Below are 19991 nucleotides of genomic sequence, written 5' to 3'. Positions count from 1 at the left end.
TTGTTAAGGTTTAAAACCAAGGCAAGATCCGCTTCAGAGCAGAATTGCCAGACACTATTTCTGCAAGATACATTGGAGGTGTGAATATCAATCTTCACTTTTACTCAATACACTTTTATTTAAATAATATTATTTAAGAATTCACTTTTGTTTAATATAATTTGTATGGACTATAAGGAGCCTGTATTGTGTTGGTGATTTAAAAAAAAAAAAAAAAAGGAAGTAAGAAAGCAAAACTAGCCAGGGGCTGGTGGCTCACACCTGTAATCCTAGCTACTTAGTGGGTTGAGATCTGAGGATTGCGGTTCAAAGCCAGCCCGGGCAGGAAAGTCTGTGAAACTCTTATCTGTGAAACCACTCAGAAAACTAGAAGTGATGCTGTGGCTCAAGTGGTAGAGCGCTAGCTTTGAGCTGAAGAGCTGAGGGACAGCACCCAGGCCCAGAGTTCAGGCCTTGTGATGGACAAAAACAAAACAAACAAACAAAAAAGCTAGCCAACTATCAAAGTGGAATCCAATCCCATCATGAGCAAACACTTGTCCGCCACCTACTGACGCAGAAGTGAGATATGCCAGGAAGCTAAGGTGTGGTTTTATGAGTCTTCCCAACGTTCACTCAGTTTTGCTGACTCAACTTAAAGCTCATGACCTGGCTGACATAAAGAACAAATGCAAGTAAATGCTTTCAAATGGTAGGGAGATGGAAAGCCCAAGGTAGACATTTAACATGCCACACACAGAGCTGCAAATGCATTTCATCAGCAGTGCTCATTTGCATGTTTCTAGGGAAATAACTGTCTCTGTGCATCTGTTGTCTTTATAAACAGAGAACATGAGGAATAATAATAATATAACAATAATAATGATAACAACTACTGTTATTAAATGCTTTCTGCTGTTTGAAATACTGTACATCACATATATTAATCCTTAAAATGAAGAATTGGATGAGGAACCAGGTACGGTGGCACATGCCTATATTTTTGGTACTCAAGAAGTTGAGGCAGGAGGATCACAGGTTGGATGCCTGCCTGGGCTACACAGCAAGATCCTGTGTCAAAGAACAAAACACAAATTTAAAAAGTAAATGAGGCAGTACAAGTAAACTTCTACTTAGCTAGTTTGGGCAAGAATGGTATGTCATTCACGGCTCTTGATTGCAGACAACAGTCTATTCTAGCTGTTTTGAACCAGCTAGTAGTTTCTTTAAACACATATGTGGTTCCTTGGGTCTCTAGTTTCTTTTCAGACTAAGAAAAATTGACTTACTTTTTCTTTCATTAAAAAATATATATACTTAGCCAGGCGCCAGTGGCTCATGCCTGTAATCCTAGCTATTCAGGAGGCTGAGATCTGAGGATCACGGTTCAAAGCCAGCCTGGGCAGGAAAGTCCATGAGATTCTTATCTCCAATAAACCACTAGAAAACTTGAAGTGGTGCTGCAGCTCAAGTGGTAGAGCACTAGCGTTGAGCTGAAGAGCTGAGGGACAACACCCAAGCCCAGAGTTTAAGCCATGACAGACCAAATATATATATATATATATATATATATATATATATATATATATATACGTATATATGTATATACATATATATGTATATATACATATATATCCATACACACATTTAAAAATATAAACTTAAGGGGTTTCAATTCAACATGTCCATTGTAAGTACAATGCATCTTGATCAATATCACCCCTTTCATCATTCTCCATTTCTCCCAACCCTACCCATCCCCTCAATTTATCTCATTTAATTTTCACATATGTACATTGAATATTATGATGGCATTTGCCCACCACTTCTCTCTCTATTGTCTCCCCCTTCCCTTTGACTTCCCCCAACACATGGTCCAGCTTCCTAGTATTCATGTTGTTAAACTGTAAAGCTACTTGTTCAAAAGAGTTGCGCCATTGGAATCCTCCTCTGCATATAACTATAGTTTAGTTAACATGAAAAAATGGACTCTTACTGAGCTTTGAAAGTCACTGTAGAATTGGGTCAGTCTGGGAGCTGATGCCTCATCCACAGTCATGAAGTTGCTGAATGGGAAAGATACATTCTCCAGCTGGTGCTACAGCTCTCTGCTTCAGGGTCATGCCACACCTGCCATGACCAAGAAGCAACTCAATCATGAGGCTGCACCATGGCTAGTTCCGGAGTTTGACACTTCTGCTACATCCCTGCTAGCAAAAGAGCTCCCCAGAACTCTCCTCTTAGTTCTACAAAGAAAGGAAGGTCTGAGATGAGTCTGCAGGCTGTACAGGATAGAAGAAACAGTCGCCCAAAATACTGGAGATGATCTAGAGGCTGTGAAGTGGGTGTGGATTGAGAGGGGATGAAAATAGGTGGAGAACGGGAGTGGGGAACTCATCTACCTCAGTTCCTGTACACAGCCTCATGGACATCTAACTGTGGATTCAACTCCCAAATCAAGATAACTGAATAACAATGATCAAATAAAATGATCAAAAATAACAATGATCAAATGTGGAAGCCTAGTCACAAGGAATTCCAGTAAAGTTGAACACTACAACTTTCCAGCAACTTATATAATTGCCTTCAAGACAAGAACCACGACATTTACGCCAGATCCCTCAGATCTCCTGGCACAGTGTATGTGTGGTAAGGATTCAGTAATGAACAATAAATGAATGTATGAATTTTATTAGTGAAGTGCCCCCTTCCTTTTTTTTTTTTTTTTAGAATATATTGGATACAGTACTCTGTATCCAAATGATTAGAAATCAGTTGTTCAAGTCTCCTACTGGTTTTTGTTTATTTGTTTGTCAGCCATGGGGCCTGAACTCAGAGCCAGGTTGCTGTCCCTGAGCTCTTTTTTGCTCAATGTTAGTGCTCTACCACTTTGAGCCACAGTGCGACTTCTGATTTTCTAGTGACTATTGGAGATAAGAGTCTCACAGACTTTCCTGCCTGGCCTGGCTTTGAACTGCAACCCTCAGATCTCAGCACCCTGAGTCGCTAGGATTACAAGCAAGAGCCACCAGCGCCCAGCTCCTACTGTTTTTAAGTAGAGAAACGTTCCTTCATCACCACCATCCATCAAATTTCCTCCCCTATTTAGTGAGCCTCTACTGGCTGCCAAAGATGATAAATTTGTGTCTACCAAAATTCAATGTTCGTACCTAATCTTCCAGGGAAGGTCACAAGGGTGGAGCCCTCATGGAAGGATTTAATGTCCTTTATTCTTTCTTTTTAAATATAGATGTACACATATATTAAGTATATATTAAGTAGTTGTACAAAGGAGTTGTTATTCAACAAAGCAGTTCATGACCACAGTGCATCTTGATCAATGTCACCCCTTTCAACATTCTCACTCATCCCTCCCAACCTACTCCTCTCCTCACTTTTAATTTTTTAGGATATACATTGATTTTTTTTACTACATTCTCCCTTCTTTTTTTCCCCCTTCATTTGTCTAACCACTTCACCTTGACCCTACCCCAGCCTTTTCTTTTTTTTGGGTCGTGGGGCCTGAACTCTGGGTGTAGACGCTGTCCCTCAGCTCTTCATCTCAAGGCTAGTGCTCCACTACTTGGGCGACAGCACCACTTCTGGCTTTGTCTGCTTGTGTGGTGCTGAGGAATCGAACCCAGGGCCTCATGCATGCAAGGCAAGCGCTCTACCACTGAGCCACTTTCCAGCCCTACTCCATCCTTTTTAATTACCTGTTTTCCTGGTGTTTATTTTGTCAAACTATAATTTAGCCTTTCTAAGGAATTATAATGCTTGAGTTCACCCCTGAATCTACTATATTTTAGTTAATACATTGTGTACACTTGCATATCACCCGAAATGTTTACTTATATATTCACATATTTATAAACTAACTCTGGCTTCCACATATAAGAGAAAACATGCAACTTTTGTCTCTCTGGGCCTGACTTACTTCACTTAACATAATTTTTTCCAGGTCCTTCCATTTCTTTGCAAATAATACAGTATCATTCTCCCTAATGGATAAGTAAAATTCCACATATATATATGCAATATATATGTGTATATGTTATATATGTGTGTGTGTGCAATGCAGTATATATATGTGTGTGAATATATATGTATATATTGCATTTTCTTGATCTACTTTCCTTTGAGGGGCATCTGGGCTGATTTCAAACCTTGGCTATGATCAACAGTGCTGCAGTGAACATGGTTGAGCTAGTAGTGTACTAGTGCCCTTAGAGTGAGGTGAAGAGACCAGCATTCTTTTCCTTTATACCACATGAGGTAGAACAAGACGGTGCTGGCTATAAACAGAAAGTAAGCATTCACCAGACATGGAACCTGCATGGTATTTCAGCTTCTAGAGTGGTGGGAAATTATTGTATACAAGCTTCCTAGTTTGGGTTTTTTTTTTTTTTTTTTGACAATTGTTGTAACAGCCCAAATGGACTAAGTTACTAGCTAATGTTGTATAAAAGTGTATATGTGTGTGTATATATATGTATATGTAAAATATATATATACTTTATATATAGGTATAAATATACATAATTATTTATATTATTTTACCTATTTGGCCAACCTCTAACATTTTTTTTAAATGAGAGAAAGAGAGAGAGAATTTTTGAAGATGGAGTAAGTTCATGTTCTCTTTGGAACACCATAATAGGCAAGTCTTACACTAGTGCAATCATTTGCTCTAAGTAACAATTCATCAAGCCAGAGAGAATGGAACAAATTATGGATGTGGAAGTATCCAGGGGTCTCTATAGTCTACTTTTAATCCATTCAATTTCCTGCTACAGTAGAATTTCTTCCATTTGTGTCGATCCTTTGGGGTCAGCACACAGCAAAGTTCCCTTAGTTTCTGGAAACTTCCCACTTTAAAACTCCCAACCAAGCAGGTTGTCTCCTGCTGGGTGGTTAATGAAACTGGTAGGCATGCAGCTTCCTCCTGGTTGCCATGTCAACGACCAGGCTGCTGGGCCTTCTGGAAACAGAAAAGAACAGCAAGTGCGGGCCCATGCATTCCACCCTGGCTTGCAGATTAAAGCAGCTGTCAAGCCAGGGTGAAGGATCAGTGGCCAGGCAGAGTCTGTGGAGAAGAGACGGAAGGCTCCGCCGTGAAACTCTGAGATGTAAGTCATTTCTCTACTTTTCTTTGCTGTTTTGTTTTTTTTAGGCCAGTCTAGTTTTATAGAAAATTTTTAATAGCTTCAGAATTCCTGCTAGATGACAGGAAAGTTCTGAGGTGGTTTGAAGAGCCACCATCAGGGCTGTCTCCTTGTAGCTTTAGCACTCCCCGAACGTAGAGTACATGGATGGAGATCATAAAAGACTTTTCTAGACTTTCAAGCGTGTGAGTTAACCTTTTCACTGAGATTCTGCCTTTAAAAGGCAATATTTTGAGTGCATTAAGCAAAGAATGAAATAGTCTTCTCATTTAGCCACTCAATAGAGAAACTCACTCAAAGCAAATAGAATAGTTATCTTCTCGGGACCTGAAAATCTTGTTTCTATTGAAAACATCTGGTTAAAGTCTTCTGTTAGTCTTCATTACTAATTAACCATTAAGCAAAAGATATCTAACAGATTTCTTTTTCTTACTGTGACTGCAAACAAAGAAAACTAGGCACTGGTAAAGCATCAGCTTTGTTGGTTCTCTGTTTATATCTTTTAATAGTATATATTTGCTGCCATTTAGATACCAAGTTTTATAGTGTTTACTTATTAGAAAACATAGATAAGAAAAAACAATAACCTTAGATGATAGCTAACATTTGGATTAGAGAGTTAACTTAAAAAATGGTGCTTGTATTCAAAAGTGGAAAAAATATGACAAATAATGATAATAAAGATAAGAAAGAAGGAGTGTTTTAATTCAAGTCTAACAGTCTGTCCACAGTCCTGCCTGCAGGTTTTATTGTTTATTAAACATGTCTTTGTGTATATTTTAGCAAAAATTATTAAACAATTTTTGTTGGTATGTTTGTGGGAAAGACATGTTTCAAAAGCATTGTGCCTAATATTTATGAAAAAGCAAAAACTACCAAAAAACAAAAACCAGACCTTATTTGTCCAAAAACTTGCTTGAAAAAATTTTTAATGGAGAGGATGATCCTTGAGATGTTTGTACTTTTTCAGACTGAATAATGCAATATGTTTGGAAGAAAAACCAGATTTCTTCTTATTTTTTTCTGACACAAATTGGGCATTTTCTTTAAATGATGGTTCCAACAAAATATTTATAGAAATGAATGCTTTTCAACAGCTAACTTGGATTTCCCAACTTCCTTTCTACACTCGGCTTTCATTGTTTGAAAATGGTATTCAGGGGCTGGGAAGGTGGCTCAGTGGTAGAGCGTTTGCCTTGCATGCCTGAGGCCCTGAGTTCGATTCCTCAGCACCACATAAAGAAAAAAGCCGGAAGTGGGCTACCACCACTACTCGAGAGCTGAGGGACAGCGCCCAGGCCCAGAGTTCAGGCCCCACGACCGGACCCAAAAAAAAAGGAAAAAGAAAATGGTATTCAATCTTTTAGAATTTAGTGTCCAGTGGCTCTGGTCTGAGGCAGGAAGTCTGTGGATTCCAGTGAAGACAACAGTTAGATCACATGGCATGGATTTGAACCCCAGGTGATCTACTCCATTGCCCTTATACTGATTCACTCATTGGTGATGTCACTCTTGCAAAGGTCTGTGTCATGGAAAGCTATGGCAGCTACATGTTTTAGCTAGCATTTCCCAGTAGTTCTCACCCTTCTGTTATTATTAGCAGAAGCAATACTCCATTCATATTGATGAACCTAAACTTACTTATAAACCTAATTCAAAAGTGTTTCTTTTATAAAGAGTGCTTCTGAAATATTTATGTATAACAGAACCTGCTTAACTCCTCTGTCCCTCATTAGCATAAGTTTTCCACAGACATTTTCAGTTAAAGGCCAGAGTCTAGCAGTGAACTACACAGCAAGGAGTATTATCTGAGTCTGTATGTGATCCTGGGCTGGGAAACTGCGCTGTAATTTCCACTGTGACTCTTCAGTGTGTACTTGCCCGTCTCAGTGTGAGCTCTGGGACAAGCTTTTGGAACCTGGGAAAAGTTATTCATCTTCTTTGGGTCTCCATTTTCTAAGATGAAAATTAGACCATAATATCTACCTTTAGTATTATTACAAGTATTAAGTATTATAAAACATGTAAAAAATTTACAACAGTACCTGGCACAAAAGGAGCACTCATTACATCTTTTTATTAATAAATAAGGCCAGAAGCAGCTGTAATCACACCAGCTGTTCTGAAATCTGAGGTGGGAAGATCAGCCCTGGAGCTGAAGATCCATCTGAACAACTGAGACTCATTCTTAAAAGATAAATACATACCCACATGCATGCATATATATTTTTTTCTTATTTCAGTCATTTTTAACATACTTGTAAATCTCAGTTTTAAAAAAATGTTAAGTACCTTATATTTTCTTGACCATTGCTTTTTATATTTAAGCTTAGGAACACAATGTGGAAGGACAGTAAAATATTTGGCGAATGTCTATTAGACATACAGAAAGAACTGCCAAGAACAATGCTACCTATAGGAGCCTGAAGTTTGGGGAAGAAGCTAGAAGCTACAGCCAGACTTGAGCTAATAAGCACCATGGCTGGAGCATCACGCGAGCCTGGGGGGAGTGGCTACACACAGAGAAGGCCAGACCTTGAGTAGGGGCATGCACGCATGGGAAATGAGATGCCGGCCAAAGAAACAGATAGAGCAGCCATGGAAGATGCAAGAAAACCCAGGAGGATGGGTGTCACAGAGGGGCAGAGAGCTCTTTACTAAGAAAGAAAACTCTGTCAAATGATGGTGAGAAGTCAGGGATATGAGATGGAGAAATTGATCATACTATCAAAACACACCACAAGTCTTAGTAAGAAGCTCTTTTTAATAAACTTAGTCTAGCATAGTGTAAGGAAAAATGAATACAGAGAGTTTCCATCTCAGTAAACATCCTGTTAGTATAATACACATATCAAAATTATTAAGCCAACATTGGTGAATTATTATAAACTAAGGTCCAAATGCATTCATATTTTACTTAATGTCCTTAGGTAAGGTACTATATAGCTTTTAGTCTTCATTTGCAGACATTTACAAACTTTTCAAAATCTTTTTTTTAAGGGAACTTCCATTTATTTATTTATTTATTCATTTATTTATTTTTTGGGTCCAGTCATGGGGCCTGAATGCTGTCCCTCAGCTCTTCAGCTCAAGGCTAGCGCTCTACCACTTGAGCCACAGTGCCACTTCTGGCTTTTTTCTTTTTGCTTATGTGGTGCTGAGGAATCGAACTCAGGGCCTCATGCATGCAGGGCAAGCGCTCTACCACTGAGCCACCTTCCCAGCCCACTTTTCAAAATCTTTTAAGATGCCAGGCACCTGTGGCTTCTGCTTGTAATCCTAGCTACTCTGGAGGCTGAGATCTAAGGATCACAATTTAAAGCCAGCCTGAACAGGAAAGTCTATTAAGACTCTTATCTCCAACTAATCACCATAAAACAAACAAACAACTGGAAGTGGATCTGTGGCTCAAGTGTCACTGAGCAAAAGAAGCTCAGGGGCAGCACACAGGCTGTTCAAATCCCAGGACCAGTATATTAAAAAAATAAAAAACAAATCTAGAAAGCAACAACAATTAAAAGGCCCTTGGTTCTATTATTTGTATCTTAAACCGCACAAGGAAAACGTTCCTTTTACTTTTCCAAAATGTGATGATTAGAACTTTAACTTGAACACAGATGAAAGGAAAAGGCCCAGTGCTTAAACATCTTGAGGTAATCATAGCTGAAGGTACTTTATGGGAATGTAATCATGTGCAATTGTAAGCAGAAGATCTGAATCCTCTTTTATTGTTCTGGAAGCAGGTAATTAAAACGTTAAAGGCTTACCAGACTTGTTTCTCATCTCCTAGCAAAGGGATTAGTGTCTTGCTCATTCTAGTTATCCTTGGCAACCTCACCTGGGATACTGGCCCAGTGGTTTGAGCAAACTTCCAAGTTAGCCCCAAGGCTGGACTCACAAACAGCAGGTTGAGACTTTCAACTGAAAGCACGGAGGGCAAGGGCTTTGTTGGCATATTGGGGGTGAAAGAAAAGCTTCAAAAGCACTATGCATAATATTTATGAAAAAACTCAGAAGTGTCACGTTTACAAGTGTCTCAGAGACCTAAACAGTTGGTGTCGTGTATTCTTGGGTTCAGTATCTGAGGCAATAAACCTCAGAAAATACTCAGAAAAAAGAACTGCTGCCTGTACTGACATGTATAGACTTTCTTGTCATTATTCCCTAAACCAGCGGTGGGGAACATCTGGCCCCTAGGCCACATAAGTCACCTTGAAATCATTCGGTACACGATGGGACAGACACAGATGCTACTTTTATACTTCTCAGCAGCTCCTGCTCGAAGCCTGTTTTGATACCAGATGGCATTATAAAAACCCAAGTAGCCCCTGGCAGAAGAAAAATCCCCAGTCCCTGCCCTGAGCAACACAGTGTGATAACTCTTTATATAGCAGTTATATTGTATTGGAGATAAGTAGTATAAAGAAAATCTCAAGTATACAGGAGGGTGTTGTCCGTGATAACAAGGTGGACTAGGGGGCCTCCTAGAGCAAACTGTCTGTGCATAATGAGGAACAACTGCATACTTACTAATTCTGTTCCTTGGAGCCCTGGAGGATGTTTGACAGATGGGAGGACAGTGCTCAAGGGCTGACTTGGGGCTCAGGACACCCACCTAAGCAACTTATCTCACCTTGTGTTCCTATTAAATGCCCAGGAAAGACCCAATGACCACCTTAAACTCAAACTCAGCTTCCTGGAGAAGTCACAGGAAGTATATGTGTGGGTGGCTCGAAGGACTTGTGCAATATGTCATTCAATGGCTTTTGGACTATTCACTGCCTGGACACAGGGCAGTAAACTCGAATGGACACCTTCTCCCTCAGACATAAAAGTTCATGGATAAGTCACATGATAAAACTCCCTCAAAGAACATGAACTTTGTTTGCTGATTTGATGGATGAATTGACTGATTTGAGTGATGATGCTTTGGCTGCTCTTGAATTCATAGGCTCAAGTAATCCTCTTGCCTGGATCTTCCCAATAGCTAAACTATAGGTACATACCATCATTTCCCTTAAGTTAGGATTTAGGTAAAAGCAATTTTAAACATGAAATTTTAAACATCTGGTTCTTAAGAGGACTCAGCCTGATCTGAGAATCATGGTTCAAAGCCAGTCCAGGCAGGAAAGTCCGTGAGACTCTTATCTCCAATAAACTACTCAGAAAACTGGAAGTAGTGCTGTAGCTCAAGTGGCAGAGTACTTGCCTTGAGCTGAAGAGCTGAGGGACAGCATCCAGGCCCAGAGTTCAAGACCCATGACTGACAAAAACAAAAAAAGAGGACTCAGCTTTTCTTTCTTTCTTTCTTTCTTTCTTTCTTTCTTTCTTTCTTTCTTTCTTTCTTTCTTCCATTCTTTCTTCCTTTCTTCCTTCCTTCCTTTCTTCCTTCCTTTCTTTCTTTCTTTCTTTCTTTCTTTCTTCCTTTCTTTCTTTTTTTTTTTCTAGTCGTGGGGCTTGAACTCTGGGCCTGGGCACTGTCCCTGCACTCTTCAGCTCAAGGCGAGTGCTCTACAGCTTGAGCTACAGTGCCACTTCCCGTTTTCTAGTGGTTTATTGGAGATAAGAGTCTCACGGAGTTTCTTGCCCAGGCTGGCTTTGAACCATGGTCCTTAGATCTCAGCCTCCTGAGTAGCTAGGATTATAGGCATGAGCCACCAGCACCCAGCTCAGGACTCAGCCTTTCTGAGTCTTGTCTGTCAATATAACCTAGGATGACAACCTTACAACACAAGGTTATAAGGGCAAAGCAGGATGTATTGGGATATATATATGTATGTATGTATGTATATATATATATGTATATGTATACCCAGATCCTGTCTCTCTGCAAGCCATAGAGTGGTTTCACCAGCAGAATGGCAACTTCAGTATCAGAAATACTGAAAGTTCAGTGACTTATACCAGGGCTGAGGAGTATGCTCTTGTGGAATGTGAAGAAGAAAGAAAAGACAACACTTATCACACTAAAAAAAACACTGGAAAGAGATCTGAATTAGCTTTCAGCTTCATGAGCTTTGAAATATTAAGAAACAACGACATCATTCCCTATTTTTAAATATCATCTTACACAGTGTTTATCTCCAATCTACCTCCTGCAGCATACTCCTAGAACAGAGCCAAAGAAAAGAAAAATGCTAAAGGCCCTTTTTTCTCAAAAGCTTTTCAGGATCCTATACCTATAGATTTGCATAATGTCTCGGTCTTTATCGTATTCATAACATGGAGCAGGCCGCCTTCCTGACCACCTGAAGAGACCACACAGAGCGCTCTGTCTCTGAGACTGAGCCATGCCTTTCTTATGGCTGCCAGGTTGCAGAGCACATGTCTCCAGCAATGGAGTTCTCAGCTAAGTTGCGTTTTGGATGCTAAGAATGGATGAATGTGGCCCATTTGGTTCTCCTGCTTCTTACACGGCTGGTTTTCTCTTAGAGGCTCAAGTAGGTGTCTCCATGTATGCATGGAGGAGAAAGGAGCCTGGTTGTAACCTAGTTTCTTCAGTTTTACTCTCATGGGTCTCACCATACTCAAGGATTCTAGATAGTGAAGTACATTCATCTGAACTGCCTGAAGTTAGGAGCCAGCAAATGGAAACTTTTAAAGAAAATATCAAGAAAAATGGGCTGGGAAGGTGGCTCAGTGGTAGAGCGCTTGCCTTGCATGCATGAGGCCCTGGGTTTGATTCCTCAGCATCACATAAGCAGAAAAAGCCAGAAGTGGCGCTATGGCTCAAGTGGTAGAGCTCTAGGCTTGAGCTGAAGAGCTGAGGGACAGCGTCCAGGCCCAGAGTTCAGGCTCCATGACCAACAAAAATAAAAAAAATATACATATCGAGAAGAGCATTTTGAACTCACTGTCCTGTATCTTGTTCCTTCCCTCAGTTCAGTCTACCTGGCAGTCTTATAGTTCCTTCTCTGAACAAATCCAAATATCCCTCTCCTGATACAACCTTCACTGCCCCTTTTTTGGTCTCTTTCAAGGGTCTTCTAAGGGGCTCTGACATCAAAGGGGATACACAACCAGCCAAGTCAGTAGAGGTAGTATTGAAAATTTGCTGATTTTCAATTTTACTTTTTTTTTTTTAATTGTGAAAATATCTACAGAGGGGTTACAATTACATGGGCAACCTTGCCAAGCATTGTTGCCTCCTCCTTTGTTTCCCCTTCCCATCCCTTCCCCCACCCCACAACCAATTTGACTTGTTTTTAATCTCAGATTTTATGTGTATGACTTATAATACTTGCATGGATCTATTGGAGAGTTAAAATTTTTTATTGATGAGTTGAGGATCACAAGAGTTTAGAGACCAAACTATTGCCAGCATAAAGTCTCAATCTTCAGCTTGGCAGCAAGGTACTGTTTAACCCTACTCTGCCAGTGCTTTCAGTTCATGGGCCTTAGGCCATCTGGTGCATGCTCTGAACACATCAACCACTTCAGTCATTCTGAGATTTTGCCCAAGTGACTCTTATCTCTGCACTGCCTTACTTCTCCTAGTCACAACCCCTTCTCTGCTAATCGTTCCTATTCCTTCTAGCCCAACACTTCATCTGCATCTTTCATCAATGCTACCAAAGATATCTTATCAGTCACCTAATTGTTTGTTCTCAGTTTCTTGGGAAAATTTCAAGGCTTCTGAAGGAGATGTGCTGTCTCTGAAGGAGATGTGCTGTCTCCTGTTTTGATTTCCATTGACTTAGGCTACTCTCTGGCATTGAGTAAGTGTTCTCTGAGTGTTGAGTTCTCATTTTCTGTTCAGAAAACAGCATGTAAATACCATCAGTTGCAGCCGAGCACTGGTGGCTCACGCCTGTAATCCTAGCTACTCAGGAGATCTGAGGATCACAGTTCAGAGCCAGTCCAGGCAGGAAAGTCCATGAGACTCTCATCTCTAATTAACAATCAGAAAACCAGAAGTGGCGCTGTGGCTCAAGTGGTAGAGCGTTAGCCTTGAGCTGAAGAGGTCAGGGACAGTGCCCAGGACCAGAATTCAAGCCTACCATCAACAACAACAACAAAAATCAGTTGCAAAACATATATTGACATAGCACCTGCTATATCAATCAGGGTAGCCTGTCTATTGACAAACTTCAAAACTTCCTACAACAGGAAGGCATATGTTCCCTTTACATTGGACTAATATTGCTCAGAGAGAGAAGAGTGGCCCTTGCTCCACATGGCCATCCAGGGACTCAAGCTTTTATCTACAGCTGTGCTTCTATCTATCGTTGTTCTAGGGCTCCTGGCCTATTCCATTGGTCAGAACTGTCATGTGGCATTACTTCACTGTAAGGCACTTGGAAGTCCTATTCACTAAGTCTTTGTAGGGAAGTCCTGCACTGTGCCACGTGAGGAAGGAGAACATGGGTATTGGTGGACACTGGAAATACCTGATATACTGGAGTCTTAAGATATAGTGGCTTTAGAGAACTGTGACAAAAACTCAAATAATGTCAACACATCTAAGTTTTTAAAGCAAAATGCTGAAAACTAAGTATGGTCATCTGGTCTTGGAGCCTTTAAATCGCGGGCCATTTAAAAACTGGAGCAAATATTCAAAAATCAATATTAAACATTTTCTTTGTATTGCACCTGAAGAAATCTTAGTAACAACTAACACCAGCAACCATCTCCATGAAGCAAGGCCTTCCAAATTAGGCAGATACAGACATCAGTACTTCAAAACAAATTCTGTCTCAATCTATGATTACACCCAACATTTAGATCATGTTTATCCTTGGCTCCAATAGGCATGTCTCAAACTGGAAGCATCTGTTTATAAAAAGATATTATTTGTAAGGAGATACTGTGTCAGCAGGAAGATAGCATTCAGACCATTTTCCCCAAACACACTTGAGATGGCATAAAGAATGATGGTCTGAATTTTACAAACAATACAGATGTCGAAAAATATAATTAAGAAAAAAAATCTAGGGGTAGGGTGGGGGGTGGGTAGGAAATGGGAAGGGATGGAAAGGGGAAACAAAGGAGGAGGCAACAATGCTTGATAAGATATGTACATTATCTTGCCCATGTAATTTTAACCCCTCTGTATGGCATTTTCACAATTTTAAAAAAATCTAGTGACATTATCTAAATCTTTGCAGCACTTAAAAATCAAATGTGATTAAAAAATTAATTCAAGGGCTGGGAACGTGGCTCAGTGGTAGAGTGCTTGCCTTGCATGCATGAGGCCCTGGGTTCGATTCCTCAGCACCACATAAGCAGAAAAAAAAAGCTGGAAGTGGCGCTGTGGCTCAAGTGATAGAGCGCTAGCCTTGAGCTGAAGAGCTGAGGGACAGCGCCCAGGCCCAGAATTCAGGCCCCACGACCGGACCCAAAAAAAAAAAAAAATTCAAAAGTGAGTTTAATTTGAACTTAGAAATGATTTTTATTTTAAAAGTAGAAAAGCAATTAAGGAAAAGATCCAAATGAAGAAAGTGGAAAAAGGGCTGTAACCTAAGCTATAATACTGGGTTAAGGGCTGAAGAAAGACAGGACTTGAGAACTTTCGCAAAGATATTTAAAAGCCAGGACTGGAGTGTCTGGCAAGGATGTCTATCACAAATGCAGTCCCCAGTGTGTCCCTGGAAGATTCTGAGGAAGTACACATAAGGGGTCTCCCAGTAAATGAGACATTTTAGAATCCTGAGTGCATCCCACAAAGTGAGCGTGATAGTCTGCTTTCTGTTACTGCAAGTACTGAGGCTAGATACTTTATGAAGAAGAGAGGTTTATTTAGATCATACTTCGGGTGGCTAAAATATCCAACCAGCATTGTGTCAGCTTTAGTGAGGGCCTCATGACAAATGGCATCATGGCAGAAGCATGTGAGAAAGACAGCCCATGGTGAAACAGAAAACCAGAGCTCAGGGAGATGTCAAATCCAAGACTCTCACTTGAAGTAATCAGGGTCTCTGAGAACCACGTCAATTCTTTTTGAGGGCAATGCCTTCCATAACTAACTACCTCACAGTAGGTAGAAATCCCTTAGAAATCCCACTACCTCTTCCCAATGCCGCACTGGGGACCAAGCTTCTAACACAAACCACATCCAAACCACAACAGTGAAACTTACATCTGTTCCAGTCCCTGGGCCCCCTGAGCACTTACGGGGTCCAGACAGGGCCTCCATTATTGGAAAGTCATGGTCAAATCCTTTCAGAAACTTTGAGTGCCTGCGTTCCAGCAAATCAATGTACTTTACTCTCCAACCCTTTTTCTCTTTCCTATACACCGCAGAATCCATTTGTGAATGAGGCAGACACTTTCTCACCAGGTTGAAGGCTGATGTGCAGCTCTCCCTCCCTTTCTTTTCAAGGCTGAGATCAGAACGGACCAATGGCACTGACAGTATTCCTAGCTCTGAGGAGTCAGGGTTACTGGGACGTGAAGTCCCAGAAACCTTGGATGGAATCTGGGACAGCTAATAATCTAAAATTATCCTGTCATGAATAAACGCTTCCCTTTTTCTTACTAAATGGGATAGTCAAAAACACATCCTAACACCATGAAAAAGATGATAAGCTTCTTGTCGATGGAGAACCTGCAGCTCTCCATGTTTCTCAAGTTGTTTTTTTTTTAATTACAAAAGTATCTGCTAATAAATCCTTTAAGAAAATTCTGTGCCAACTTCAAACTAAGCAGAAAATATTGTAAATACCCTATCTAGTCTTCCCAATGATTGATTCAACCAATCTTCTTGCTTTCTTTTCTTTTCCTCTTTCTTTTCTTCTCCCCTTCCTCCTTCTTTCTTCCCTTCCCTTGCTTTCAGTATTTCCTTGGTGGGGGGCAGAGTACATCATAGTTTTAGTCAATTAAGAACTACTTTTGTTGGGTGCTTGGTGGATCATGCCTGTAATCCTAGCTACTCAGGTGACTGAGATCTGAGAATTGTGTTTCAAAGCCAGTCTGTGAGACTCTTATCTTGAGTTTACCATTAGAAAACTGGAAGTGGTGGTGTAGCTCAAAGGGATAGAGCGCTAGCCTTGAGCAAAAGAGCTCGTGGACAGCCCCTAGGCTGCAAGTTCAAGCCCCCTGATGGGCAAAAAAAACTTTTAAAAAAGAACATTTTTAGAGTCTAGAGTCATTGATTTAAAAAAAAAAATCTGTTATGCCATGATTTCACAGGGAACATGTTCCCAGAGTGCAGGTATTTTCTACCAGGGTCTCACAATATGCTTCCCTGAGCAGAACAGGCTACTATTGCATCCAACCCAGATTCCTCTTAAGCTTCCTTCTTTTTCTGATTAATTTTCCTTCAGACATTTCAGAAAACTATCTCAGCTATCAGAGTGCTTATTAATAAGCTCAATCTATGCATTATTTCTCTTGTTAAGACTCTTGCCCCTTAACCTGCTTGTTCATACACTGCCAATGGCATGCTGGGTAACACTGTAGTCTTGAATATAACCATGGGAGTGACATTTGTGAGGTCCTTTTCAACAGTACCAATTCCTTTGATGTCTGCAAAGACACTTCTTTTGAACAACCTCATTTTCTAAAAGGTCTTATATATATATATATATATATATATATATATATATATATATATATATATATATATATATATTGGGGACCTCTCTCCTTTCTCTCTTTATTTTGGCAAATTGCTGTAAGATGCAAGTTCTGTGCAGTTGCCTTATTATTTTTTATTTTTTTTGGTCTTTTATAACTTTTTTTTTCTGGAGCTGAGGACCGAACTCAGGGTCTTGCACTTGCCAGGCAGGCGCTCTTCCACTGAGCTAAACCCCAAGACCCAGATGCAAGTTCTGATCAAAAGGCTGCTATGTTCTTAGCAACATCTGTCTCAGTGTAGCTAGCCCTTCTCAGCTCAGCCTTGCTTGTCTTCCTTCCCCCTTTGAGCATAAAGCCCTGGAGCCCAGCACCCAGGCTCTGTTTACCTTCGTTTCTTCTGCTTGGCCTAGGCTAGGGACTGGCACAAAGTCCATGCTTGGCCCTTGCTGACGCTCCTCACCTTTCTGCTCTGGATTTTTGTATGCAGGCCTGTCTTGGCCCTGTGGCTGATGTGACATACAATTAGAAACATTAGAGCCAGCGTAAAGGCTGACTCCTGAAGGTTCTGGGCTGTTTCCCCAGGACTGGCAAAGTGCCTGCCATGCAATCAGCTCCCAGTAAATATGGGGTAAATGAATGAGTGAATGAATGAACAAATACAGTTGCTGTTCAGGTTATCATTGCTGTTCAAGTGTGCTTGGCTAAGCTTATTTTATCCTCCCTGTAGTCTATCTGGTGAAGGACAGGAATGGGTCCATCTCCTTGTGCTCTCTATCCCCTTCCTCCATCCCCGATTTCCCATTGTCTTGCTTTGACACCTTGTGGCCTCATCTTGTACCAGAGTGTTGCCTAGAACTTTCCAACTACTGCGATATTCCATGGCTATACACTTAACTTTTTCATCTATCATTCTGTGCCCATTTCCTGTCTGTAGCTGTGCGCCTTCCTAGATATCGTCTCATCCCAAGTATCTCTCTATTCCTCTGGTGTTTGGTAAACATAGAAAAGTTGAATTAATGTTTGTCTTCTATTACTAGGTAACTCAAGAGAAACTCTGATCCTTTTTACAAAACTGAAACCTGGTGCCTTCTGCCATAATGCTTGTGTTGTTCTAATAACACCACAGAAGAAGACCACACATGGATTACTAGTCAGGCATGGGCATTGCTGTTATTCTTTAAAACATGAATATTTTCCTACAGTATTGAATTCATTTAGCAGTGCTTATATCTTGCTTAGTTTGGGGACAAAAGTCAATTCATACAATTTGCTCTGTTAATGGTGGATAATCAACTACCTATTCATATGGTTATAATTATATTATACATCAACATTACAATGAATATATAAGTATATTTATAAGGGGCTAGGAAAGGGATGGAGTTACATAAACAGATTGATATTCTCAGGGAGGAAGTAGAAGGCACATTTGTCTAGTTAGAAATATAAGTTTACCATTAACTCAATGTTTTATTGCTATTCATGCTATGCAGTTTAACAGGCAGTGCGTGGGTAGCAGAATCCTACAAGGAACTGTTTGTCTTTGAATTCCAGGAAGTCAGATACTGAAGGGAGGAAGGCATGTGCATATCTAGGGAGATTACAGGTACTAAATACTAGTAATTGAATGTTTGAAGGATTTGCTCACTCATGTAACTCTGCCAGGCCCCTGACCATAGATAGGCCGTGGTAGGTCTTCTTGCTGGCATAGGTACCAGCTCTCTTAGTATATGAGTCTCACTGTCAGCACACCTCGCTAGGAGAGCTGAGAGATGGGGCTGCTGCTTCTCCTGAGGCTCTGAGTTAAAATATTGCCTGTCTTCAGTCGAATTATTCGACTTTTTTTGGGGGGGGGTCCGGTCTTGGGGCATGAACTCTGGGCCTGGGCGCTGTCCCTCATCTCTTCAGCTCAAGGCTAGCACTCTTCTTCCACTTGAGCCACAGCGCCACTTCCGGCTTCTTTTTTTCTGCTTATGTGGTGCTGAGGAATCGAACCCAGGGCCTCATGCATGCAAGGCAAGCACTCTACCACTGAGCCACCTTCCCAGCCTCACCAGACATTTATTATAAGCTGTGTATTTCTGACAAGAGGCTGTGGTTAAAAACAAAGCTGCATATTTTATTTCAGGTGAATAAACGATGAACTGCCTCATGAAGCAGAAACAGGAACATTCTGGTCCATGCTGGACAAGAATGGCACCGCCTTCTAGTCTTTGCCTCCTTCTTTTCAGTGCACTGGGGGTCTTTGCACTTGACCACTTCATGAAAGGTCAGAAGAACAGCACACTTATTTTCACGAAGGAAAACACCATTCGGAACTGCAGCTGCCCTGCAGACATCCAGGACTGTGACTACAGTCTGGCCAATCTGATATGCAGCTGCAAAACCATCCTGCCTTCTGCAGCAGAGCAAACCAGCTACAGTGGCCATCTGACCATCTGGTTCACCGACACATCAGCACTGGGCCGCCTCTTGAACTTCACACTGGTTCAGGACCTGAAGCTTTCTCTGTGCAGCTCCCACACCCTCCCCACTGAGTACCTGGCAGTGTGTGGGTTGAGGAGGCTTCGCATCAACACTGAGGCCAAGCATCCCTTCGCAGAGCAGAGCCTGCTCATCCACAGTGGAGGAAATGGCCGCTCCAAAGAGACACCCGAGTTGTTACACAAAGGCTGGCAAACGTGCATGTTTATTTCATTCCTAGATATGGCTCTTTTCAACAGAGACTCATCTTTAAAATCATACAGTGTTGAAAACATTTCCAGCATTGCCAATGACTTCCCTGACTTTTTTTACTTTAAGACCTTCCCAATGCCAAGCAACAGAAGCTATGTTGTTACGGTCATTTACTAATGTTATACCTGTGTCTCACTGCCTGGAACTTTGATAAACGATGGATTCTTCAAATAAAAAAAATCTGGGAATAAGGCCATGAGATAGGTATATCTACCTCTAACTGTGTCTTTTCCCTCAGCCCACTTACAAATAACTACTTCTCTTTGCTCTATGCTCAACCTTAGGAACTATTTTGAAGAAAAAATTAATAGGAAGCAAGAACGAATGATTTATTCTTGAACTATATCTTAAAAGCCAGCTACAGGCTAGGTCTTTACAATTTGCAGCTCATGCAGAGATGTCAGATCAGGAGGGCTTTAGAAAGCAGCATTCACATCAGGGATTGCTTACTAGAATTCAGTAGAGACATGAAATCTAAGAAAGATATCTTCTTTCAAAATACAGTAGTTCTGGTTAGCTATGGGGAATCCATTCCAAGACCCCAAAGGATTCCTGAAATAGCAGATAATACTGAACCCTACTTATACTGTTTAT

General features: G+C 40.8%; 1 protein-coding gene across 1 annotated transcript; it reads left to right on the top strand.

Annotated features, from left to right (window-relative positions):
• The first annotated feature begins 5011 nt into the window (after positions 1–5011).
• On the top strand, positions 5012–19715 carry CUNH21orf62 (chromosome unknown C21orf62 homolog). Its single transcript, XM_042687300.1, has 2 exons — positions 5012–5108; positions 18790–19715. Exon 2 carries the CDS (start codon positions 18801–18803, stop codon positions 19512–19514), a length of 714 nt encoding a protein of 237 aa, XP_042543234.1. The 5' UTR covers positions 5012–5108; positions 18790–18800; the 3' UTR covers positions 19515–19715.
• The last annotated feature ends 276 nt before the right edge of the window (positions 19716–19991 follow it).

Source organism: Dipodomys spectabilis, unplaced genomic scaffold (assembly GCF_019054845.1).
Source record: "Dipodomys spectabilis isolate Male_0828 unplaced genomic scaffold, ASM1905484v1 ptg000107l, whole genome shotgun sequence".
Lineage (NCBI taxonomy): Eukaryota > Metazoa > Chordata > Mammalia > Rodentia > Heteromyidae > Dipodomys > Dipodomys spectabilis.
This window is presented reverse-complemented; position numbering and strand designations above follow the sequence as displayed.